Consider the following 27,096-nt stretch of genomic DNA (forward strand, 5'->3'; position numbering starts at 1 on the left):
ATTTAAAAATGTTACATATTGGTTTCATTCTTCTCCCCAGTGCAGCCCAAGTCAAGTTCTTCTTCCTCTGAAGCTGACAGCTTTCACATGAGCTAGGAAGCAGGGTTTGAGCAATATTATTCGCCTATAGACAGATGGAGAAGTGATAGGTGGTATTTTCAGTTTAGTATTTTTTATTTTATTATATATTCTTAGACATGACATACAAAATATCTTTGTCACCATTTATGGCTAATTGTGCATATTTCAAAAATCTTAAATTTTCTCAAGATAATATTTCTTTGTGTCTTCAGGTTAAATTATTTACATGTGAAATTAGAGTAAAGTTAAGGAAAATATAGTAGGCTTAAGTATGAAGTAAAATCAACTTCTCAAGTGAATATCCACTTTATAAAATGATATATTACATATTCTATAATAATCTGAGTTCATAAGTATCTTAATTAAATACCTTTCCATATGTTGAAGCAGCATGTTTGAATGATTCCATTACAACAGATCTTAAAAATTTAATATGAGCAGGGGCCTGCGCTGTGGGCCTGTGCTGTGGTGTAGTAGGTTAAGCCTGTGGCTGTGGTGCTGGCATCCCATATGGGCACGAGTTTGAGTCCCAGCTACTCCACTTCCTAACTGACCCTCTGATGGCCTGGGAATGCAGGGTTAGATGGCCCAAGTACTTGGGCCTCTGCACCCACGTGGAAAACCCAGAAGAAGCTCCTGGCTCCTGGCTCCAACCATTGCGCCCATTTAGGAAGTGAACCAGCTGATGGAAGATCTCTCTCTGTTTCTCCCTCTGTGACTCCGTCTTTCAAATAAGTAAATAAATAATTTTTGTGAACAGATAAGGCTTTTAAAAGATGTATTTCTTTTTTTAAAAAAAGATTTTCTTTTATTTATTTTTTTATTTTATTTTATTTGAAAGGCAGAGTGACAGTGAAAAAAGAGAGGAAGAGACACACAGAGAAAGAGATCTATACATTGGTTCACTCTCCAGATGGCCACAATGGTTGGGACTGGTCTAGGTTGAAGCCAGGATCCTGAAAGTCCATCCAGGTCTCCCACCTGAGTGGTAGGGGCCCAACTAATTGGGCCATCCTAGGCTGCTTTCCCAGGCATGTTAGCAGGAAACTGGATTGGAAGCGGAGCAGTCTGGACTCGAACTGGCTCTCCAGTGTGGGATGCCATCGTCACAGATAGTGGCTTAGCGTGTTGCGCCACAATGCCAGCCCCAAAAGATTTATTTCTTATAGAGTGAGTTTTTATACCTGCAGTGGAACATTCGACATTTGGATTGTTTTATGCTTGTTTTTTTTTTACAGCTTCTCAAAAGTTATTTTTCTCAGCAACTGGTGGAATACTAAGAGACAAAAGGTGTGTGTATGCTGTAGAGTGTACTACCTAGAATGCAATACTGCCTAATGATTAAAGTGGCTAGTAGTTCACCAAACGAATTCTCCTAGTTTATGATACTAATTGTACTAAGTCCTTTATCTAGGATGCACATGTCTCATTACTTGTGAAACAATATGTGAATTAAGTGGTAGAGAGTGGTAGGTAGAGCGTGGCTTCCTCTGTGATTATTCCAGTTCTTCCTGGCTGGAAGATTTTGGTTGTCTCCCTTTCACACTTCTAAATTTCCCTCGCTTCTCTATTGACCTCTTTCTATCCTGGTGCCTTTTATTTAACCTGTGAAAACTCTAGCCTGGTTCTCCTTTCAGGTCTTCACTGGACCAGTATCTACTCCTTTATATCCAGTTTGAAATAGCAGGGCCGTGCAAGCTCTGTGGCTGAGAAAGGTATAGGAAATACTGATGCAAATCCAATCCAATAGCCACATCCATTCTTGAGGATAATCCTGCATCCCTCTGAGCATGGTTCAGGACAGTGGACACTACCCATCAAGAAATGGCTGAGGCCTTGTAACCAAAACCTGCTTAGAGCTACAGATAGGGTCCTGAAAACTTTATCATTTTGATTTCAGGGGCCTCAAGATTCTGCCAGTATTTTATGTTTGAAAATGGCTTATTTTCTTTTAAAAGATTTTTATAAGGAAAGATTATATTTTTACAAAAATTATCCCTGAGTAGATTTTAAAATTAAAGTATGTCTAAGATCAAGGTTACTGTACAGTTTGAGATTGTCTGTGAGGAACTTTGAAGTACAAAACATACACCAGAATACTTGCATCGTTGGTTAAATGTTGAGCCAGTAATTAAGATAAAAGTAGATCCTTGACAGTGGGAGACAGAGTGGGAACAGGGTAAGGCAAAGCCTATCAGAGATTTGCTCAGGAACCAGGAATTCTCTGTTTTAACTGCATCTCAGAATTCCTGTAAGGAAGTATAGGAATGAGAGATGGTAGCTAGGAGCCAGATGGGGAGGGCTTTGAACACATTTTTTAAAATTTTATTTATTTATTTTTAAAGATTTTTAAAAATTTATTTATTTGAAAGAGTTACAGAGAGAGGTAGAGCCAGAGAGAGAGAAAGGTCTTCTATCCACTGGCTCACTCCTCAAATGACCACAATGGCCAGAACTGAGCTGTTCCAAAGCCAGGAGCCAGGAGCTTCTACTAGATCTCCCATGCAGGTCCAAGCAGTTGGGCCATTGTTCATTGCTTTCCCAGGCCATAGCAGAGAGCTGGATCAGGAGAGGAGCAGCTGGGATCAGCACCCATATGGGATACTGGCACCGTAGGCTGGGGCTTTAACCCACTGTGCCACAGCATTGGCCCTGCTTGAAAACTTGCAATGAATTTAATCCTTGTTTGGTAAGATAATATTAGCTTTAAAAAGCTGTCTTTGGAATTTAGCCCATTTCATGCCTACATGAGAAAAGAGAAACCCAAAATGCTTTAGTTTTTGTAACGATCTTTTTTTTATTACATCACAAATTTTTTTTTTTTTAAGATTTATTTATTTATTTGAAAGTCAGAGTTATAGAGAGAAGAGAGGTCTTCCATCCGCTGGTTCACTCCCCAGATGGCCACAACAGCTGGAGCTACACCAATCTGAAGCCAGGAGCCAGGAGCTTCTTCTGGGTCTCTCACAGGGATACAGGGGCCCAAGGACTTGAGCCATCTTCTACTGCTTTCCCAGGCCATAGCAGAGAGCTGGATAAGAAGAGGAGCAGCCGGGACTAGAACCGGCACCCATATGGGATGCCAGCGCTTCAGGCCAGGGCATTAACCTGCTGTGCCACAGCACTGGCCCCTACATCACAAAATTTTAAAACAAAACCAGCATTGACCAAAGAGCATTGTGAGTTATATGTCATTTTATAGACACTTAGACTCAGAGCCACATTTTAACCATCTGAAAACAGTAGCAGCAACAGAATAGGCTGGAAAAAGAAAAAGGAAGAAGAAAATATAAGAATATAAATGAATCTGAAGGCAAAAGTAGATGCTAAAACTCTGAATAAGGCTAGCAAATGGTGACTAAAGAGGTAAAATAAAAAGATGCAGAGACAGTGTATTACCAAAAAGTGCTTCATTTTCATACTACTTATTAGGAATCTGCATCTTTAAAGCAGTCCAAGTGTGTTAAGTACCATTCTCTTCATCAGTGAAAATTGTCTCAGTTCCCTTCATTCTTCACTCTTAGTATTTTTCATACAAAAGATAATAGGGAGAACAGCACGGTCAATAAATCACTATAATATTTATGTCTCTGAACGCACTCCCAGTTTTGTATGCCGACGACTTCTCCTTTATCACTGTGCAGTGATGAAAGCTGTGTTTCTGGCTGCATTTCTCAATGTAGAATCACCTGGGTTTATTTTATTTCTTGGCCCCCACCCCAAGCTACTGAATCAGATTCTTGTGCAGGGCCTGGGGATCTGCCTTTTAATGAGCCTATCTCTGGTTCTTAGACATAAGGTAACTGTATAATTTGTTGTCCAGCCTGGAACACATGAGAATAAAAAGCGCTACTAGTAATTGCTATTGATGATTAATAATGAGCCAGCATGTATAGACCCCGTACTGATGACTTTTGCAATAGGCAGTATCTTTTCAATGAGACAGAAGATAAGACAGAATCAGAAAGAGTACAGTGTTCACAAAGCCAAGGCAGAACATACAGGAAAGAGGCTGAAGACAAGCTGATTGTAGTCACTGGACCAAGGAAGCCAGCACCTTTTTTGCTTGAAATAATCCCCAATAACAGATCTATTGAATTAGCTAAGAAAGAGCAGAACAGTGTGGCTATAAAAACAAAGCTAAATGACTCTCACCCCCCCTCCAATAAAACAATGATTAAAATAGCTCCGCTTAAAATGAAACTGTTGAGTGAATGATTTATCAGGCAAGATGGATGACATCCTAGAAGCACAAGAGACTTCAGTGGTACACAGATCAAAGGAACAGCAGGGATGTCCAACTCACATCGTGGAGGAAAGTGGAAGGTGGGCATGGCTCAGAAGCTGGTAGGGATAAGGCAGAGGGCAAGACGTTTCAAGTAGGTAGTTAGGATGAAAGGAGGCAAGGCACTGCCGAATAGTTTCATAAATTATCACATTTAATCCATAGAACTCACTGTGGAGTCAGAGCTCTCTTTACAAACGACATAGTTACAAAGACAAACTGCGCTAGCTGACCCTGCCTCCTTGCAGGGGTTGCCTCTAGATCATTCTCTGGATTGGGGGGCAGAGTAAGGAAGACTTTTGTTGCCCCCTCGCTGCATTCTCTGAGCTTTCTGGCGATTCGTCATAGAAAGCTGCATAGTCAAGAACCTATACACTCACACTTGCTAGTAAGTTCTCAAAAGTACTTTTTTTTTCCGATTTAATATATTATTTTTGAGATACCATTTTTAATTTATGCTGTAGTCAAAGTCTTAATACTCCCCAAGGATTTCAACAAATATGAAGTGAAAGACCATAGTTCAGCAGGAAAATAGGCAAGGGCTATAAACAATAGGGATCTGATTTACTTAAAGATTTGAGGCAGTGGAGAGCAAACATCTGCCCCTCTCGTAGACGCTTTCCTCAGATTAGTGTTGACTCATGGGGCAGCAAGGTTTAAAAAGTCCCAGACCTCGGAGTACTGGAACACAGGACCGGGCAGGATCTGTCAGATGAGAATGATCGAAAGTGTTGAGGGAGAGCAGTGGGCCCAGGTGGAGCCCTGATCTCCCACCCCTGCCCCAGGGGTCCTGAGCTGGCTTCTCAGCTCGCGAAGGCGGGGTCGGTGCTGAGCACAGACCAACCACCGAGATGGTGGGTCCTCCAAGCTTCCTAGAGCGGCGCTGGGAGCCGGCCGACGAGGCGATCCCTTGATGTACTTCCGGTGTCTCCAAAGGGTTGTGGACCAAATACGCCTTGTCTGTAGTGCCCCTCACCGCCGATTCTGAGTGGGTGTACGCTAGTATTTACCTTCCTTTCCTTGTGCAAAGCCCTCTATGCAGAGATCACAATACTGGAGGCGGGGTGGGGTGGGGGTGTCTTGCCCTCTTTGCCCAGGCCTGGCTCGGGCGCCCCTCCTTTCTGTAGAGCCTTCAGAATCCAGATTTCCTGTTCCGTGGCTGCGCTTCCGGACGTTAGGAAGACCCAGAGAACTGGACATAAGCGCTGTACAGGGCTAGGTCTGTGCGGACCAGCAGCTTCTCAAATGAGGACACAGATTTATCAGGGAGACCTCTGGGGGTCCATCAGCTGACGGGTCCTTGCTGCAAAAAGTTGACTTCCTTTACTTGTGCTTTTCTTAAATCTTAGCGCCGTTTTACAGGAACAGTTTTTCCGAGTTTTCGTAAAAATATCCTATGGTAGTGGCCATATTACATGTTTGCACTGTAAAAGCCTAGCACTTTGTGAAAGTATTCTACCATCATTTGAAACAATTTTGCAAAAACAGTGGGAAAAGCTATGTGAATTTTAGTGGTAAGAAAACAGGTTCAGAAATTAGTATATTCATCGAGCAAATATTTATTGAGTGCCAAAGGTGTACCAGGCTTTATGTCAGAAATTGGTAATAAATCAAAGAGATATAGCCCCTGTGGTGGACCTCAACCAGTTGCTGGATACGTCCTCCCAGAAAGTGACGGACTTGCGGTGGAAGCAGCGCTCCTAGCTGATGCGCCTCCTCAATGCTAAGGAGGAAGCGCAGCCGGAAATGCTAAGGGCGCACACCTTAAAAAAAATCTCAGATTAAGATGCTCTTCCTCCTGTGTAAAGTTATTCATTTTTTTATTTGAGAGGCAGAAGGACAAGGCTACAGCGCTATCTGCTGGTTCATTTCCCGGAGCCTGCACCGTGTGACCTGAGCTCCAGGCGGAGGCTGGGAGCTGAGAATGCCCTCCACTTCTGCCAGGCGGGGAGCAGGGACCCAGTTATTTGGGTCATCACTTCCGCCTACCGGAGCCTGCACTGGCAGGGAGCTGGAGTCAGGACTGGAGCTGGGAGTCAAACTCTGGTACACCGATATGGGACCCAGGAATCAACGTCTAGACTAACTGCCCGCTCCCTGTAAAATATTTTAAAGCAATTGTTCTCTCCCACTAGAGTAGCATAGAGAAAACAATCCACATCTCTCTTTAAAAAAAAAAAAGATTTTTATTATTTATCTGAGAGGTAGTTAGAGAGAGAGAGATCTTCCATCTGTTGGTTCACTCCCCAAATGGCTGCAAAGCCTGAAGCTGGGTGGGTCCAGAGCCAGGAGCTTCTTCCGAGTGTCCTAAGCTGGCTGGTGCAGGGGCCCAAGCACTTGGGCCACCTTCCACTGCTTTCCCAGGCCATAAGCAGGGAGCTGGTTCAGAAGAAGAGCAGCCCGGACACAAACCAGTGCCCACTTGCGATGCCGGTGCCACAGCCGGAGGCTTAACTTACTATGCCACAGCACCAGCTTTTCCACATCTCTTATAAGCTGTCCAATACTTACCTTTTAAGTATTTGGTCTCCAACTCTGAGACAAATCAAACTATATTTTCCCCAGTTACTTCAAATATCAAGGATTAACAAATGTATATAGTGCTTTTAAAATATGTCTTAACCCCCCCCCCAATTATCTATGCCAGAAAACTCAGGTAGATGCTTTCTTTAGTAACAAGTGTGAGCAGGATGATTGTTTACTGTCCTCCCTCAACACATTTAGTCCCTTGTTATTGAAAATGCTCAGTAGACCAATAGTTGGGGCATCACCCAGACTTCCTGAGTCAATGTGCATTGTTACAATACCTTAAACTTAGCAGCATCCATCTGTCCTATTTCCCCGATTCTCCCTGGAAAACCTCCTAAGTATGTTTCATTGCCAAGAGCCTGTGAACGGTTGAACAAAATGCCTCATTAGGTTTGTTAAAGAATAAGTGATTGTATTTCATGAAACAGTTTGAAGGCACAGGGGAGAAGTGTGAAAGTCCCCAATACAAGCCTGCCTTGTACTAAAATCCATTGTGATGAATTTGGAGTTAATATCTACGGTTTTATAATGCTTACTGAGTATTTTCACATGTTCTCCTTTAATCCTTACAGCTCTGAGATAGTTAGTGTCTGTTTTCTACAGATGATGAGGCCAAGGAAGATGAAGATTTGTCCAGTGTTATAAAATGGTAAGCCAGAATGAGACCTGGGATGTGGATACAGCTCAGTGTTCAGTCCACCTCAAAATCCATCAGGAAGACCTTTCTCTCTGTCTCTCTCTTTCACTGTCCACTCTGCCTGTCAAAAAGAAAAAAAAAATCCATCAGCTTCTATAAATTCCTAACACTGTGAGCAACTAAAGAAATTTTTTTAAAAAATGAGTACCTATTGTGTACCATAAAAGCACAATGTTACCTCCTCAAATACTGAAACAATGTCAACTGGGTGTTTCAAAGTTAGGAAGGAAGGCGCTGGGTAGAATGAAACATTTATTTCGCCCTTTAAATTGGATATTTGTAGGGGTTCAGCTTGAGGTAGCCACAACCATTTGGGTTGTATACATCATCTCGCCCTTTAGATTACTCTGCAGGCCATCCTAAGCCCTGTTAGATAAGCAAAGTCATTAAAATAACCTGCTACTCTTATCTGACACCTGGAGTATTGCTTAGGAATGTTAATATTTCTTGAAAAAGTCTAGGGATGTTCCAATTAGCCGTGGGACAGGTTTGTCTATAAAACCCTTTTTTTCTTGGCTCCTGGCATGGAGATCCATATGTCTTGCAGCAGCCCAAGACCACACTATGTCCTTAAATCTCCCTAATAAATGACATTTTCTGTAATCCTGTTTTTGCCTCTCTTTGCTCTCTAGGCCAGTATGCCTTTGGCAGCTGGTTCTCACACATTAGGGTATTTTTCCTCCTAGAACCATGACAGTGTATACATTTTTCCTGCTGTCAAAACATCAGTAAGTAGCGCTGGAGGTTGAACTTGTGTTTAAGTCACTAACAAGAATGAAGCGATTGGTTTATGATTAAATGGACTGATTTCTCCATATTTGGTGAGAATTATATTTTAGTGTCCTGCAAGTTATTTTATCACCAGATGACCAAACCAATGGGAACATCCTATCTTGGCTTCTGAGCCTCCAAACACCCCCCCCCCAAAAAAAAAAAACAAAACAAAACAAAACAAAAAACAACTCCTTCCTTTACAAGTAGCTTGTCTTAGGTATTTTGTTGTTGTAACAAAAAGCTGACTAATGCTGTGGATTCAAGCAGCCCAGCTAAGCCGAAAATAACAGACAGCTGAAGCTCCTCAGAGGAGTCTTTCCTAGTCTGAAAAACAAACCAAAAAGGAGGGAACCTGAGATGGAAATCTAGTGATCCAACCCCTTGTTTCATGGTTTACAAAACAGAATCAGAGGTGGTGGGCAGCCGCAGGGCGCACGGTGACTTTCGTTCGCGGGCTGTGCCCACTGCCCACTGCGGCGGCTCTGCTCGTTCCCACAGGTCAGCTCTGCCCAAGGGGAAGCGGTGGAGGAGCCCAAGAGGGGGTCGGAGCGGCTGTCGGTGAAGCCTAGGAAGGAAGGATAAGTCATCAGACAAAAAAGTGCAAGCAAAGAGGGAGAGAGAAGCAAAGGGAAACCAGGCCGAGATGCTCACCAAGAAGCTAAAGTTGCCTGGAGAAAACAGAGAAACTCAACATGAGGAGAACCCAGCCTCTGCCTCTGTGAAGCAGAAGAGAAAGCAGCCAAGTCCGATGAACATCATACACCATGTGTTACCAGTGGTCCCTGTCTCCCTTCTTGTACAAGCCAAAGGAATGTTTTTATGAACTAGTTTGTAAATGTATAGGAATAGAACCGAGGCCCACAATGTGCCATAAAGGCGACAACTTTACCAGCGTGCCACAATACCAGCCTCTAGACTCCTTTCTTATTTTGGTGAAATAACTCCTTTGAAAACATTTGTAGCAGAGCGGGAGAAAGGAAGAGAGAAGAGAGAGGAAAGGGGGGCGGGAAGTAAAAAGAGAGAGAGAGAGAGATCACATGGTGAAACAGGAAGAAAAAGAGATTCAGGGGCCAGGCTCACTCCTCTCATAATAACTCCCTTTTTCGGGAGCTGAACAGGGTCCATCAAGAACCACATTAATCCCTTCTGAGGGCAGTGTCCTCGATGACCTGATCACCTTCCACTGGGCCCCAGCTCTTAAAGATTCTGTCGCTTCAACACCACACTGGGGACCAAGCTTCCAGCATAAACTTTTGGAGGACGCACTCAAACCATATTCAAAGCATAGCAATCCTCATACTTGGATCCAATGTTTTGATCCAATCATAGCAGTCTTCCAATTAAGAATCATTTCCTGTAGCACCTCCAGGTGGTCACAAAAACTGTTTTACCAAAAGATAAAGGCCTATATTTAAAAAGAAATTAGCTAACAATAAATATAAAGTGTGTGGCGTGTGTGTGTGTGTGTGTGTGTGTGGTATAGATGGGCCATGAGATATTAGTGATTCACAAATCCAAGACTTATGAAACTGTAACTCAGGTAACATGCATCCCCCCAAATAAATCTGTGGTAAACAATGAAACTGACTAGTTGATGCTCTGCAGATTAGCACATTTTACTCTCTGTTAATATGTTCAGGTTGTTTACCTTAGGCATTAGCATCCACATTTTGACAAGTACTCAAAATGTTAACTTTCCCTTTTTCTGTTTTTTTTTTCTTTAACAAAAGTAATAATAGGCTTATAATTTTGAAAAGATAAAATGGCACAGGTTTTATGATGAAAAGCAGCAGATCTTGCTTTACCCATAGCCTCACTCCCTGACCCACCTGAGGGGTGATACTTTTTCTGTCTCTGATTCTCGTAATTGTTACTTCCATATCATTGAAGAATGTTTTGCTACTAGTTTTTGGTTTGTTTACTCTAGACATTAGTTGCTGAATATTTGCTATGTTCAATTGGAGTTTAAGTCACAATATCCAAACTATGTCATTATTCTTGGTTCCTCCTTTTATTACCTTGGGGAGGGGCTTCAATTTTTTACTCATTTATTTTAAACAAGGGCTTACTACTCCAGGTACACTCTGCATCACAGTTTAAGTCTAGTTATAAGGCATAGCTTCTGCTTGCCACCATGGACCTACTGAAATATTCTTGAGCCTTTTTCCTGTCCGTTTCACATATCTTTTTTTTTTTTTTTTTTGACAGGCAGAGTGGACAGTGAGAGAGAGAGAGAGAGAGAGAGAGAGAGAAAGGTCTTCCTTTTTGCCGTTGTTTCACCCTCCAATGGCCGCCGCGGTAGCGCGCTGCGGCCAGTGCACCGCGCTGATCCGATGGCAGGAGCCAGGTGCTTCTCCTGGTCTCCCATGGGGTGCAGGGCCCAAGAACTTGGGCCATCCTCCACTGCACTCCCTGGCCACAGCAGAGAGCTGGCCTGGAAGAGGGGCAACCGGGACAGAATCCGGTGCCCCGACCGGGACTAGAACCCGGTGTGCCGGCACTCGTTTCACATATCTTAAACATAGATGAGCTGCTTGGTCTGCACACACACACACACACAAAATGGTATCAATGGTTTTTTAATAGACACACACTGATTCTATTTAAACAGCTGCTTGTATCTTCTCCCATTAGATGTGTGGAAAGGAAGCAAAACATTCTGTTGTCTCCATGTAACCGCTGAAAGTTCCTCCTTTGTTGACATGTTTTGCCTGTATTCTAAATTATGTTCTTCTAGATGCTCACAGAATTCACATCACAAAACCTTGCTTTGCTTTCTGCTTCTGATTTCAAATCTGGAAGTGAAATCCTTCTTTTATGATCATTTATGATGAATTAGAACTAAAAGTATTTTCAATAAAAATACGAAATTTTCAAAGTTGACGAAATATTAAATATTATATTGAGTTTGTTAACATCTCTTTCAAATGAGATATATGGATTTAAAATACAAACATATGGAAGGATGTTATGCAGAAAGTTAAGCCACCACTGGGGACACTCACATCTCATTTCAGGGTACCAGTTCCCGCCCAGTTACTCTCATTCTGATCCAGTTTCTTGCTGACGCATCCTAGGAGGGAGCAAACAACGGCCAAAGTGCTTGGGAGGCTTCCGCCCACTTGGAAGACACAGATGGAGCTCCTGGCTCCTGACTTCAGCCTGCCCCAGCCCTGGCTATTGTGGATATTCCAGGAGTGAAGATTCTCTCTCTCTCTCTCTCTCTCTCTCTCTCTCTCTCTCTCTCTCTCTCTCTCTCTCTCTCTCTCTCCCCCCCTCCCTCCCTCCCTCCCTCCTCTCTCTGCCTTTCAAACAAAATGGAGAGAGAGAAGGAAGGGAGAGAGGGAGAGAGGAAGAGGAGGGATGGGGGAGGAAGAAAGACGGGAAGGAAAGGAAAAAGGGAAGAAAAGGAAGGAACTCTGTAATAGTCCGTAGAAGATCACTGTATGCATAATATTACCATTAACAATTACGGCGCGGGCGTAGTGGGTAAGCAGGTAAAGCCTCCCCTCAGGTCGGGGGAAGCGGGGTCAACGCTGCGTGAAGACGAGAAAGAGAAATCATGTTCATTTACTACGGAAAAACGACCGAGTCGGGGCCCCCGCTGCCCTTCCCGGCGCTGCCGCGGAAGTGCGCCACGCGCGAGCTCGGCGACGCCCTGCCCCGCACCTGCCGCTGCTTCCGGCCTTTGTGGGGTCCGCGGTGGGCTCCGGCCCCGCAGGGGTTCACGGCCTCAGTCCTTCGTCCTGAGGAGGGAGAGCTCTGCTGGGCCGCGGGTGAGCGAACCTGTAGTCCGGGGAGTGGGCGGGGGTTGCAGCGTTCCCACGGCCGGATCCCTCCCACCCCTTCCCGGCAGGTGCGGTGCGGTGCGGGCCAGGAGCCTCCGCCTCCCCTGCCCCGCGGAGACCGGCCGGAGCCCGGGCCGCTGTGGTCCGCCCCGCCTCTGCAGTGAGTCCGTGGTGCGCGCCGCGTGGTCCCGGTTTTGTCTCGCGGTTTGGACCTCACACCTTGGATCCTCGGATTTGGCCAGCATCCCGGCGACCGTTTAGTGCGCACATCCTGTGTAGACTTAGAGTCACAGAAAAGGAAGGTAGGAGGAACCTAGAAGAGGAACCTCCCCAGCTTTCTTTATATAAAGTGCGAATCAGAGAGTAAATCTGAGGACATAAATTCGTGGGATGTCAAGGTTTCCAACAAACATCTGGACATTTAGAAAGGTGTAAAAAGCAACTAATCAAGGCTGTTCTAAATCTGTATATATGAAATGCATGAAACTTGTATAACAAATACAAATTTTTCAAAATAAATTACCATATTATTTAAAATAAAGACTATTTAAAGCATCTTTTGTTACTGTTATGCACTTATTCTAAATGTCGGTTTTATTCCATGTAGTTATCCTTTATTTTAGGACTAAATGAAAATAAATGCCCTACCAGATCTCACTGTTTCTTCTGAAATCCCTAAAACAAGTTGACACCTTTTCCTTTTGTCTTTGTTTTCAGTCCATTCTTAAGTCTTTTCTGTAAAAATATTTCCTGAATCTAGTAAATTAACCTGGAAGCAGGTGTTCAAAGGTGATGCATCCCAGAGTTTGAACTTGTTTGTGGTGCAGTTTTTGTTAATAATGATGACTTGTCCCTCAGGTCCACCTAGGAAGACGCTTTGCGGGGAGATCTTACTTGAAGCCCGGATAGAGCTTTGGCACTGCTGTGATGGCATCTACTTGGGATAGCCAGTCCCGCAAGGAACAGGATGAAGTTTTGGAAGTAAAGAGAGAGGAGGAGGAAGAGAAGTACAAGCACACTACCAGACAGGACTGGAGCCTGCAGGACACCACCCCTAACAGAGAGGTTTTCCGGCGGGACTTCAGGCGCTTCTGCTACCAGGAAACTTCTGGACCTCGTGAGGCTCTGGACCGCCTCCGGGAACTTTGCCATCAGTGGCTGAGGCCAGAGACACACACCAAGGAGCAGATCCTGGAGCTGCTGGTGCTGGAGCAGTTCCTGAGCATCCTGCCAGAGGAGCTGCGGGCCTGGGTGAGGCAGCACCATCCAGAGAGCGGGGAGGAGGCGGTGATGGTGCTGGAGGATTTGGAGCGAGAGCTGGATGAGCCGGGATGTCAGGTGAGGGGGAAAAAGGTGTGATGTCTGTGTGTAACAGATGAATGGTGGGTTTCTTTTTTTTTTTTTTTTTTCTTTTTTTACAGGCAGAGTGGATAGTGAGAGAGAGACAGAGAGAAAGGTCTTCCTTTTTGCCGTTGGGTCACCCTCCAATGGCCGCTGCGGCCGGCACATCGCGCTGATATGAAGCCAGAAGCCAGGTGCTTCTCCTGGTCTCCCATGCGGGTGCAGGGCCCAAGGACTTGGGCCATCCTCCACTGACTTCCCGGGCGATAGCAGAGAGCTGGCCTGGAAGAGGGGCAACCGGGATAGAATCCGGCACCCCAACCGGGACTAGAACCCGGTGTGCCGGCGCCGCAAGGAGGAGGATTGGCCTGATAAGCCACGGCTCCGGCCGTGGGTTTCTTTTATAAAATTGTTCTTGATGCTTTGATGCATCAGAGAGTTTCATGGAAAAGTGGCTAATGTGTTCCTAACTTATTTATACCTTTTCCATGGAGGGACTGTGTATTTCTGAACCGAGCTACAAAATTCTGATTTAGGAACATGCTACTCAGCTGAGAAATAGAAGGTTTTTAGTATAAGAGAGAAGGTGTGAAGAGAGATGATGCTAGCAGAGTGGGAAGCAGCCCCTGAAATGGGCATCGCTCCTGCTGCACAATACAAATAATTAGGAAAGTTTTACAGGTAATCCGCTGTCCTGGCCTTCTTTAAAAGATAAAGATAGAGAAGTCTACGGCCATACCACCCCAATACCACGCCCAATCTTGTCTGATCTCAGCAGATAGAGAAATCATCTTAGAGGAAGCCGACTTTGAGGTGTAGAAGCACAATGTAAAGTTAGGGAGGGAGAGGCAGACAGATTCTCTCTCTCTCTCTCTCTCTCTCTCTCTCTCTCAAACCTACCTATATTGGAAACATTAGTTATGAGAAGATAGAGAGTCTAGGACCTTGACTATCAATCCCTGGAGTTTAGATTTTATTCTATAAGACAGAGGTTTCTAAATTTTTTTTAAGATTTATTTATTTTAAAAAAAAGATTTATTTATTTAGTTGAAAGTCAGAGTTACACAGAGAGACAAGAGGCAGAGAGAGAGAGGTCGTCCATCCAAGGCTTCTAACCTTTTCTCCTTGAGTCTGAATGAGATTTACTAACCCTGAAACATAAGAGAACCAAATTATGTAGAACATTTTTGTTATGACAGTGATACAAGGCTATGGCTCTTGACCAGTGACAGTTTTGTGCCCTGAAGAGCATTTGGCAATCTTTTGGGACATTTTTGGTTGTCATAACTGGGGGAGGTGCTACTGGTATCTCGTGAGTAGAGGATGGGGATAATGCTAAACATCTTACAGTGCACAGGACAGCCTCAAACAACAGAGAATTATCTGACCCAACATGTCAATATGTTGACCCAACATTAGGAAACTTTGGTATAGAGAGTATGAAAGTTGGGGCAAGAGCTTTGGCTTAGCAGGTTAAAGCCCTGGCCTGCAGCACCAGCATCCCATTGGCCACTGGTTTGAGTCCTGGCTGCTCCACTTCCTATCCAGCTCCCTTCTGATGGCCTGGGAAAGCAGTGGAAGATGGCCCAAGTGCTTGGGCTCCTGCACCTGCATGAGAGACCTGGAAGAAGCTCTTGACTCCTGGCTTTGGTTTGGCTCAGTTCTGGTCGTTGTGACCATTTGGGGAATGAACCAGTAGATGGAAGACCTCTTTCTCGCTCACTCTATATCTACCTCTCTCTGTAACTCTGTCTTTCAAATAAATAAAGTAAGCCTTAAAAAAAAAAAAGAATATGAAACTTGATGATGTAATGAAACAAGTTTAATATAGCACTGGGGAATAAAAAAGGTTGGAAGTTTGAAATACAGTCAGGAAATGGGACTACAAAGAATGAAACATGCCTTGGGTAAGAATTAACTGGAAATGGTCTATGGCCATACCACCTTCCTTGAATGCCCTAATCTCAAGCTAAACAGGATCTGGCTTATTTAGTACTTGGATAGGAGAATCAACTGGAAATAACAACACATTACATCTTTAAAGAAGGAAGAACCAATGGAGAACTTTTTTTTTTTTTCAGGAAAATTCCTTTATTTATTTGAAAAGTACAGTGACAGAGGGAAAGAGGAAGAGAGAGATCCTCCATCTGCTAGTTCACTCCCCAAATGACTGCAACAGCCAGGACTGGGCCAGGCCAAAGCCAGGAGCCTGGAACTCCATCCAGGTCTCCCATGTAGGGGCAGGGACTCAAGCACTTGAGTCTTCATCATCTGCTTTCCCAGGTACATTAGCAAGAAGCTGAATCAGAAGCAGAGTAACTGGGACTCAAACAGCACTCTGCTGTGAGATGTGGATGTTGCAAGCAGCTTAATCCATTGGGCCACAATGCTGGCCCCCAATGGAGAATTCTTTACTGAATAATCTGTTCAAGGCTAAGCAGTAGAGATTTGAAGTGTGAAACATGGCCGGAACAGGTACACTCCTAATACAGTTAAAGATTGCAGAGGATAACTTAGCAGATATTTACCGAATATCTATTTTGTACCAAGCACCATTTTAGGCATTGGGAATACAGCACGAACAAAGCATAGATGGTTGCTGTTGTTGTATAGAGTCTAATCCACTGAGAGAACACAGACAGTAAGCAAAGAATCAACAGGCATAAGATGTCAAGTGTTGATAAAACAAAGGGGCAGGCATTTGGCCTCGCAGTTAAAATGTTTGTCCTATAAGGAGTGCCTGAGCTTGAAACCCACCTCCAGCTCCTGACTCCCAACTTCCTGCTAATGCAGACCTTGGGAGGCAGCAGTGATGGCTCAAGTCGTTGGGTTCCTACTGCTCGTTTCAAGTAATTAGGTTTCTGCTATCCAGGTGGGAGACCTGGATTGGATTCCCAACTCCTGCTTCAGCTGTGGCTCAGTCGTAGCTATCACAGGCATTTGGGGAATGAACCAGCAAATGATAGCTTTCTCTCCCTCTGTCTCTCTCAAATAAATAAATAAAATATTTTTTAAAGATTGATTTATATATTTGAAAGGCAGAGTTACAGAGAGGCTGAGGCAGAGAGATTTTCCATCCACTGGTTCACTCCCCAAGTGACCTCAATGGCTGGAGCTGCACTGATCTGAAGCCAGGAGCCAGGCGCTTCCTCTGGGTCTCCCATGTGGATGCAGAGGCCCAAGGACTCGGGCCATCTTCCACTGCTTTCCCAGGCCATAGCAGAGACCTGGATTAGAAGAGGAGCAGCCAAGACTTGAACTGGCACCCACAGGGATGCTGGCACCATAGGTGGTGGCCTTACCTGCTATGCCACAGCACCAACCCCAATAAATAAAACTTTTTTTTTTTTGACAGGCAGAGTGGACAGTGAGAGAGACAGAGAGAAAGGTCTTCCTTTTTGCCGTTGTTTCACCCTCCAATGGCTGCCACGGCTGGCGTGCTGTGGCCGGCGCACCGCGCCGATCCGATGGCAGGAGCCAGGTGCTTATCCTGGTCTCCCAAGGGGTGCAGGGCCCAAGCATTTGGACCATCCTCCACTGCCTTTCCGGGCCACAGCAGAGAGCTGGCCTGGAAGAGGGGCAACCGGGACAGAATCTGGCGCCCCGACAGGGACTAGAACCTGGTGTGCTGGCGCCGCAAGGCGGAGGATTAGCCTGTTGAGCCGCGGCGCCGGCCTAAATAAAACTTTTGAAATTAAAAAAAAAAAAAAAAAAAAGTGAGGCCGGCGCCGCGGCTCACTAGGCTAATCCTCCACCTGCAGCACCGGCACCCCAGGTTCTAGTCCCTGTTGGGGCGCCGGATTCTATCCCGGTTGCCCCTCTTCCAGTCCAGCTCTCTGCTGTGGCCCGGGAGTGCAGTGGAGGATGGCCCAAGTCCTTGGGCCCTGCACCTGCATGGGAGACCAGGAGAAGTACCTGGCTCCTGGCTTCGGATCAGCGCGATGTGCCGGCCGCAGCGGCCATTGGAGGGTGAACCAACGGCAAAGGAAGACCTTTCTCTCTGTCTCTCTCACTATCCACTCTGCCTGTCAAAAAAAAAAAAAAAAATGCTTACTTAATTCACAGAGTGGCTGAAATTACTGATTAAATTACTGATTAATTTGGGGAGCAAGGGACAAAGCAAAGAGAGATGGTATGAAAGGAAAAGAGAGATGAGCCTAAAAAAAAAAAAAAAAAAAAAAAAAAAAAAAAAAAAAAAAGTGTGTTCCTGTGAGATAGAAGGGAAGGAGATGATGCAGGTGGAGATGGGTGTAGCGAGAGGTAAATGAGTTCTGAGATGATCCGGATCTCAGATAAATAGAAAATAAAAGCATCTTCCCAGCGGGAAGTGGGATGGGAACTCCAGAAGGGCCACTCCTGAGAACAGCTTCTAGAATGAATATGCCAGATTCCTCGCCTGTCCCGGCTTTTCTCATCTTTCTGTTCTTCTTTCTCTTCTATTCCCTTCTGATTTTCTTCTTTAACATTTCTCTCTCCTTTTTCTCTTCTGTGTTATGTTCTCCTAAATTATGTATTTTTCCTCCCTTCTGCCCTTTTGTTAAACACTTCTTTTCCTTCTCTGCTTTATTTTTTCTTTCTTTCCCTTCTCCACTTCTTTAAGACAAAGAACTTAAAGCAGTACAATCAATACTCTTTAGCTGTTAACAACAAGGGACATTATTTCTGGTCAGGGAAGGGAAGCCCTAGAGGAGGCAACATTTACTTTGACCTTGAAGAATAGGTAGGATTATGGCCAGCTCATATCTACAAAAGCCATTTCAAGTTTGAGCGAGCTTGGTGCCACTGCTGTAAATAGCATTCCCTTTTGTTCTCTGTTCCCACAGCAAATCTGTGAGCTGTACCTCATCTTTCCTCAGGTCTTAGTCCACACTGAGAAACAGGAAATGTCCTTGCAGGAGATGGTACCACTAGGAACAGAACCAGAACCCGGTATATTCCTCCAATCCGTGAAAGTGCAGATAAAGTGTGAATCTCCAGACCATGAAGCCCAACAGGAGCAAGGTAAGGAGGAGAGATCCGTTTCAGGAGGAGCAGGAAGATAGGGTAACACACAGATTCTTTTTTTTTTTTCTTTAAGATTTACTTTATTTATTTGAAAGGTAGAGTTATTGGGGGGAGGGGCAGGGAGAAGCAGGGGGAGATACATCTTCCCTCTGCTGATCTATTCTTCAAATGGCTGCAATGACCAGGTCTGGGTCAGGCCAAAGCCAGGAGCCAGGAACTTCTGGGTCTCTCGCTTGGGTTGTATGGTACCATCTTCCACTGCTTTCCCAGGCACATTAGCAGGGAGCTGGATCGCAAGTGGAGCAGCCGGAACTGGATGCCAGCATTGCAGGTGGGGGCTTAACCTGTTATGCCACAACACTGGCCCCCCTGAGGCTCTTTTATACTTAGTACTGTTTCTAATCATGAACATCTAGAATTTCTAGGAATCTACAGCTCAGACAACCTGATTTGTCACTCTCTCTCTCTCTCTCTCTCTTTTTTTTTTTTTTAAGATTTATTTTAGGGGCCAACATTGTGGCATAGCAGGAAAAGCCATCACCTGCAATGCCAGCATCCCATATGGGCACCAGTTCAAGTCCCAGCTGCTCCACTGCCAATCTAGCTCTTTGCTATGGCCTGGGAAAGCAGTGGAAGATGGCCCAAGTGCATCTGCGTGGGAGACCCAGAAGAAGCTTCTGGCTCCTGGCTTTGTATTGGCCCAGCTTGAAGGAAATAATATAGAGAAATGTTACTGTATTTGAGGAGTGAACCAGTGGATGGAAGAGTTCTCTGTCTCTCTACCTCTCTATAACTCTGCCTTTTGAATAAATTTTTATTTTTAAAAAAGCTTTATTTTATTTATTTGAAAGAGTAACAGAGATAGCGGGAGAGACAGAGAGAGAGAGAGAGAGAGAGAGAGATCTTCCATCCTCTGGTTCACTCTCCCAAATGGCCACAATGGCAAGAGCTGATCCAGCCAGAAGCCAGGAGCCTGGAATTCTATCCAGGCCTCCTACATGGGTGACAGAGGGCCAAGCACTTGAGCCATGTTCTTTTTTTTTTTTTTGGACAGGCAGAGTGGACAATGGCCGCCGCGGTAGCGCACCGCGCTGATCCGATGGCAGAAGCCAGGTGCTTCTCCTGGTCTCCCATGGGGTGCAGGGCCCAAGCACTTGGGCCATCCTCCACTGCACTCCCTGGCCACAGCAGAGAGCTGGCCTGGAAGAGGGGCAACCGGGACAGGATCGGTGCCCCGACCGGGACTAGAACCCGGTGTGCCGGCGCCGCCAGGCGGAGGATTAGCCTAGTGAGCTGCGGCGCCGGTCCTTGAGCCATGTTCTGCTGCTTGCCCAGGAAGCTGGATCAGAAACAGAGCAGCCAGGACTTGAACCAGCTCTCTGCTATGGGATGCCAGCATCTCAGGCAGCAGCTCAACCCACTGTGCCACAACAATGGCCCCTCTCTAATTCTTTTTTATTTTTACACTCATATTTTTCTAAATTCTGACTATATGTTATTTGAAATCACTTAATTTACTACTTTGTACTCAACTCCCTTTTATTTCTAACATTTGCCCTACCAGACATTCCTGCTGGCTTCCGCTAGGACTCTGTACTTCCTCCTTCAGTAAATAAACCTTTGTGCCCATGAGGAAAAAACTGTGCAAATTATAAATAGAATGAATAATGAAGAAATAATAAGGCAACTGTGATAAAATGTTTGTTACTACTTCCTCTATATTTTTTCACCCATGTAATTTTTAAAATAAGTCTGAATTGTTCAAAACCAAAAGTTTCCCTCCTACTCAGTTTCCCCAGCCATCTAGTCTCCTCCCCCTAATTATTAGTTTCTTGTATGTCCTCCCAGAGAGCTTTTCTATGTGTATCTTTTTCATATAGAAACAGATATCTTTTCCTCTATTTATCATGAATATGGTAGAATCTCACATTTAAAAAAAATTCTTAATGGCTGCTTTATATTAAAATGTATGGATAAACCACACAATTATTAGCCAGTTTCTTACTGATGTCACTTGTCTCTGTTGTTTTGCTCCAATAAATTGTTACAGTGAATAACTGTGTATGTGAATACATCTGTAGCATACATTCCTATATGAGGAACTTTTAGGAAGAGGGTTATATGCTATTGTAATTTGATAGATTTTATAAAATGCTCTCCTATATAGGCTTGGGTTTGGATCAGTTCATACTCCTGCCAAGAATGTGTGATATCTATTTCATTAACAGTATTATATCAAACTGATTAGGTACAATCTGATGGGTGAAAAGTTATATCTCAATATCGCTTAAATTTGCTTTTCCCAGATTGTGAGATGGAACATGTTTTCTTTTGGTTAAGAACTATTTTGCTTGCTTCACTAGAAACCATCAATTTTTCCTTTGCCCAGGCTTCTGCTGGGTTATTGATGTCTCACTTCACAATTGTTGCAGTGCATTATGAGGTCCTTCCTATAACCTAATGCCATTTTATTGCCATATAGAAACTCTAGATTGTTACATGTTTTCCATTTGAATCATTTTAATCACCTGCTGAAGTTACTCTTTGCTATAACTGGAAACTAGGTAATATTTATGATCCCCTTGTAGTTTCAGATGTTGAGGTTGGAACTGAGTACAGGAATTTAAAGCAAGAAGTTGCTGAAGAAATGGAATCACGTGGGACTATATGCAGAAGATTTGAGAATGATACACCCCAGGCTGCTGAAGGTGGAGCTACCCATGAACCTAAAGGAAAAACAGAATTTTCTCAGTACTCCAGGGAAGAGAAACCACCTGCATGTGATGAAAATGTAGTAAGTCTGACTGCAAACACGGAGCACACGGAACACCAGAGACTCTGTCCCGGAGCAAACTCCCATGAATGTGATAACTGTGGAAAAGCTTTTAGTCAGCACTCACGCCTTACAGAACATCAAAGAACGCATACTGGAGAAAGGCCCTACAAATGTGAAGAATGTGGAAAAACTTTCCGTGGGAGAACTGTGCTTATTCGACACAAAATAATACACACTGGAGAGAAACCATATAAATGCAATGAGTGTGGCAAAGCCTTTGGCCGGTGGTCTGCTCTTAATCAACATCAGAGACTTCACACAGGAGAGAAACACTACCATTGTAATGAGTGTGGCAAAGCCTTTAGCCAAAAAGCAGGCCTCTTTCACCATCTTAAGATCCACACACGAGACAAACCTTATCAATGTACTCAGTGTGATAAGAGTTTTAGTCGGCATTCCATACTTCTTCAGCACCAGGGAGTGCACACTGGGGCGAAGCCCTTTGAGTGCAATGACTGTGGGAAAGCTTTTGTTTATAACTCCTCCCTGGTTTCCCATCAGGAGATCCACCATAAAGAAAAATGCCATCAGTGCAAAGAATGTGGGAAAGCCTTCAGCCACAGTGGCCTCATTCAGCATCAGCGAATCCACACGGGGGAGAAACCTTACAAGTGTGACGTATGTGAAAAAGCCTTTATTCAAAGAACAAGTCTTATTGAACACCAGCGGATTCACACTGGAGAGAGACCCTATAAATGTGACAGATGTGGGAAGGCCTTTACTCAAAGGTCAGTCCTCACGGAGCACCAGAGAATCCACACTGGAGAGAGGCCCTACAAGTGTGATGAGTGTGGGAATGCCTTCCGGGGAATCACCAGCCTCATTCAGCATCAGCGAATCCACACTGGGGAGAAACCCTACCAATGTGATGAGTGTGGCAAAGCCTTCAGACAGAGGTCAGATCTTAGTAAACATCAGAGAACCCATAATAGAGGTGGTCCCTATACATGTAATGAGTGTGGGGAAATGTTCCTGCAGAGCTCAGTTCTTATTCAACATCAGACTTTCCACAAAGGAGAAAAATCAGTTTCTGTGTGATGACTCTAGGGAAGCTCCCTCACCAGCAGGCTAGTGAGGAAGACTAGCTTTGTCATGATTTGGGGCAAAACTTCAGTCACTATTGCTCTAGGGAACTGTCTGATCTTTAAACAGGAACCTACTGTACAGTGTCCATTATGGTAGGCACTGTGGAGAACAAGACGCATTAACATCCGATTTCTTTTCTCAGTTTACAATCTAGTTAGAGATTGCTAAATGCACATGTTTAGTTAAATAAGACTACAGGACGGTAGAGTTGATGCTCAGTGTGGCATAGAAAGTGACACTTGACAGACAATAAGTGCTATAAAGTCTGTAGAACAGATTATTTTGCCTAGTGTGATCAGTTTTTTACTGAGAAGGATTTGATGGGAAGATGTGGAAAGCAAAAGGGATAAAACATTAAGGTCAAACAAACACAAGCAGAAGTCAGAATGCATGTAATCTGGAAGCAGTCGTGACAAAACTAAGAGAGAGTTCATTCAAAGTGGGCAGTTGATGGTCTTAAGTTGGAAACAGCTTGGAGACAGACTGTGAGAGGACTGGAATGCCAGTAATTTCATTTCATACTTTAGAGCACTTTGACAACTAGGACTTTTCTCATTCAATTTATAAAGGACCTCTGTTACCAAAATTATTTTCCATTTTAAAGATGAAGAGCCTCTTGTTTATGGAGATGGTGTCATAGCTATGTTAGCTGTAATACTACACAGCTTACATGCAGTTTTATATGACTTCTAGTTCTGTCTGTTACTCTAGAGCCTCGCCAGTTTTGATGGATGTCAGGATCACCTGGGGAACTGTTGCAACCACCCGAGTCCCACTCACAGATATTCTGCTTCATTGGGCCTAGGATGAGACTTGACAATGTTCATTTTTATAGCTCAGGACCACCTGATATATTCTAAAATTTCAGAGACATTCTGTTGAATCACAGATGCCTTCATGGTTGCCTGTGAACTGAAGAAGCTGAACACAGCCCTTAGAAACAAGAGTCCACTGTAGATTTTTAGCACAAGGAAATCTGTAAGGAACACAGGCCCCCAGTTCTTGAGGGTGAATAGGAAATGAGATATCACCATGCCCAGAACTAGGGTTTCACATGGCCTTTCCATCTATTCAGACTTAAATGTTTCTACCTTGCATGGTAAGGTCCACAATTTCAGGGACTACCTTCCACCGCAGTCTAACACAGGTTCTCCCCTCAGTTTGAAGTAGCGCTACAGAGACAAAAGGGAAAGAGGAGAAAGGAAATGAAGGGTAATTCCCACTCTTCTTCAGTCCCACTGCGAATTTCCTTTTCTGCCCAGGCCTGTGTCTTTGTCGCATCTTCTTCCCACACATGTTAACACACACTTTTCCCATTTCCTTAGTGCCCCTGTCTCTTGCCCCTCTATCCATAGCCCCTAACACAATATCATCACTGGGTTGGAATTAGAAGAATTCCATGTAGAATACGTGTGTTCCTAGCTCTGCAAGTTATAAATATGAACACATTTTTCTCATAGAAATGATAGTGGTAGTACTATGATATAGCATTTATTGTCAAATTTGCCTTTGGGGTTGGAATTTACATGAACCGATCCTGTATGGCAAAACATTCTTAAGTTTGTCACAGGAAGAATCAAATGAACAGTTAAAACACAATTCAGGGGCCAGCACTGTGGCATAGCGGGTAAAGCTGCTGCCTGCACTGCCTCTGTCCTATATGGGTACTAGTTTGAGTCCTGGCTGCTCCACTTCCAATCCACATCTCTACTATGGTCTGGGAAAGCAGTTAAAGATGGTCCATCTCATTGGGCTCCTGCACCCATGTGGGAGACCTGAAAGAAGCTTCTGGTTCCTGGCTTCAGATCAGCCCAGCTCCAGCCCTTGCAGCCATTTAGGGAAAGAACCAGAGGATGGAGGACCTCTTTCTTTCTCTGCCTCTGCCTCTCTGTAACTCTGCCTTTCATAAATCTTTTTAAAAAAATTCATAAATCTAGGACAGCTTATTTAGGATATCATAAACACCAACATTGGAGGTTACACATATATAGCACTAGGAAAAAAAATATATCCCAGAGTGAGCCCAAGTGTTGTGTATATAAGACCTATTCCTCCTGACGCTTACCCTGCCTCCCATCTCTCTCTCTCTCTCTCTCTCTCTCTCTCTCTCTCTCTCTCTCTCTCTCTTTCTCCTTGTTTTATTTGAAAGACAAAGTTACATAGAGAGGAAGACAGACAGAGAAAGATTTCCATCTACTGGTTCACCCTCCAAATGGCCGCTACAGCCCAGACTGGGCCGACTGATGCCAAAAGCCTGGAGCTTCTTCCACATGGGTGGAGGGGTCAAGCACTTGGACCATCTTCCTCTGCTTCTCCAGGCATATTAGCAGGGAGTTGGATCAGAAGTGGAGAAGCCAGGTCTTGAACCAACACCCATATAGGATGCCAGTGTCACAGGCAGAGGCTTAATCTGCTACGCCACAACACCAGCCCCCCATTTCTGACTCTTGTACAGACTCTATTGGAGAGGATTTACTGACAACCCCCTTTATGAGAATGTCCTTGTCACCAGTCCAATGCTGTCCATACTCATCTAACATGATTTCACAGCTTTATAACAAAACTGAAATTACTCGATTAATCTGCTCGCTGAAATGTAATGCTTGTTTTTTGAAACTTGATTTCTGCTCCTCTTGATGCCTTTACTTGAGGTGTTTTCAATTCATTTTCTACTTAAAGTGTTCTGTCTCTGCACACATGTTGCTCCATTTGCCTTTCTGTATGCTAGTTAATTTAACTGTTCAGTATTTAATACTATAAAGGGACCATAAACAAAGACCTAGAACAGAGGACTATGCCTATTATATAGAAAGTTACAGTTCGTAATTTGTTTAAAAATAAATGAGTATTTGTTCTAGTTGTTTCTTGAGCTTAAATGTAGTCATACTACCTAGGGGGGATAATCGGTGAGGGACATGGAATTTTCAAAGGATAATAAGTTATTTATATGGGATAAAGAAAATATGGTGGAGTACGGTTACTAATTGGAACTAAATTGCCATTACAGAAATACTTAAGTCCCTGAAGGGCAAGTAGAGAATATGGCAGATGTTAGAGAATGGTGCTGTTACGTTGGGAAGCACAGTAAACAGAATGCTTTGTGATGAAATCAAACATCTTTATGGATAAAAGACGTGGGGCGTGACAATGCTGGAACCTAAGAAATCACATTAGAGTCTTAAAAACAGAATGGACGAAGCAGAAGAGAGAATATCAGACTTAGAAGACAGAGAACAGGAAAGGAAACAATCAAATCAAAGAAAAGAAGAAGAAATCAGAAATCTAAAAAATACTGTCAGGAATCTACAGGATACTCTTAAAAAACCCAACATTCGGGTGCTAGGAGTACCTGAAGGCATGGAGAGAGAGAAAGGATTAGAAGGCCTTTTTAGCGAGATACTAGCAGAAAATTTCCCAGGTTTGGAGAAAGACAGAGACATCCTAATACAGGAAGCTCATAGAACCCCTAATAAACATGACCAAAAGAGATCCTCACCACGACACGTCGTAATCAAACTCACCACAGTGAAACACAAAGAAAAGATCCTAAAATGTGCAAGAGAGAAACGCCAGATTACTCTCAGAGGATCTCCAATTAGACTCACAGCTGACTTCTCTTCAGAAACCCTGCAAGCTAGGAGAGAATGGCGAGACATAGCCCAGGTGCTAAGAAATCAGAGACCTTTGAAGCTCCTTGTGTTCGTGGATTTTGAACTCACCAGCAGCTGGAGGCAGAACAGTGAGGACGAATAGGATCCAAGGTGGAAGCAATGGCAGTCGTAGTACTGAGTGTTGTAGATGCAAACGGTGAATCATGAAGCAGTGGTTTACAAGTGAGGATGCGAAGAAGATGGACCTGCTTTTCTAACTGACCCACGTTAAAAAAGACAATGTATGTATAATGAAAGCACCGGGAGACAGCAGGGAAAAGCCACGTTTCTAAAGCAATAGAAAGTAAAGTGAGCTTAGACATGACCTGTGGAAGAAAAAATGACCCGACAATCCAGACAGCACAGGGGAAAGGTGCTGCAATGGAAAAAAGATGGGGCCATGTACCCCACCCCCGAAAAAAGGACTGAAGAGGATGCTGGAAATTGAAGTATGAGATAAAGAACGATAATGGAATTAAGCCAGGCTCTGATCTGATAGATCTCAACTATACAGTGAGGACGAAGGTGGATGGCATCAAGAAAAACGAACTAAAAACGCTCCCCACTCCTGTACTCAGAAGAGAAGTTATCTCTGTAGGAAGACAACTCAGTAGGTTATTGGTTACAGTCAAAACAATCCACCATTTTTATTGGCCATCTTTTGGAACTGAGAAAAGGATTTACTAACAATAATACTTTACACCTGTTAACATCACTAAGTACTTTATGTTTTTTTCACTTTCAGCTAGAGAAATTGAAATCAATGAATTAACTGCTCAAGGTAACAATATGTGGTGGGACCCCCGTTTTTTAAGATTTATTTATTTGAAAGAGTTATAGAGAGAAGCAGAGACAGAGAAGGATCTTCCAGCTGCTGGCTCACTCCCCAGATGGCTGCAACACCCAGGAGCTTCATCCAGGCTCCTGCGTGCGTGGCAGGGGCCCAAACACTTGGGCCATCTTCCACTACCTTTCCCAGATTATTAGCAGGGAGCCGGATCAGAAGTGGAGCAAACTGGGACATG

General features: G+C 44.1%; 2 protein-coding genes across 2 annotated transcripts in view; one reads left to right on the plus strand and one right to left on the minus strand.

Moving 5' to 3' along the window:
- Nucleotides 1-7,090: 7,090 nt before the first annotated feature.
- Nucleotides 7,091-27,096, minus strand: part of LOC133754323 (zinc finger protein with KRAB and SCAN domains 3-like) — a 48,947-nt gene continuing 28,941 nt past the window's right edge. The window contains exon 7 of the transcript XR_009865202.1: nt 7,091-7,649. The gene's annotated coding sequence lies outside the window, so the exon portion shown is untranslated. The remainder of the gene's footprint in view (nt 7,650-27,096) is intronic.
- Nucleotides 13,059-22,373, plus strand: ZSCAN12 (zinc finger and SCAN domain containing 12). The gene is made up of 3 exons (XM_062184743.1): nt 13,059-13,492; nt 18,352-18,496; nt 21,088-22,373. The coding sequence occupies exons 1-3, from the start codon at nt 13,082-13,084 to the stop codon at nt 22,371-22,373; spliced, it is 1,842 nt and encodes a 613-aa protein (XP_062040727.1). The 5' UTR covers nt 13,059-13,081.

The sequence above is a fragment of the Lepus europaeus genome, chromosome 3 (genome assembly GCF_033115175.1).
Source record: "Lepus europaeus isolate LE1 chromosome 3, mLepTim1.pri, whole genome shotgun sequence".
In the NCBI taxonomy this organism is placed as follows: domain Eukaryota; kingdom Metazoa; phylum Chordata; class Mammalia; order Lagomorpha; family Leporidae; genus Lepus; species Lepus europaeus.

Coding starts and splice junctions, on each gene's coding strand:
- ZSCAN12 (XM_062184743.1), top strand. CDS start 13,082: ATGGCATCTACTTGGGATAGCCAGTCCCGCAAGGAACAGGATGAAGTT. Junction 13,493..18,351: donor TGGATGAGCCGGGATGTCAG/GTGAGGGGGAAA, acceptor ATCTTTCCTCAG/GTCTTAGTCCACACTGAGAA. Junction 18,497..21,087: donor TGAAGCCCAACAGGAGCAAG/GTAAGGAGGAGA, acceptor ATCCCCTTGTAG/TTTCAGATGTTGAGGTTGGA.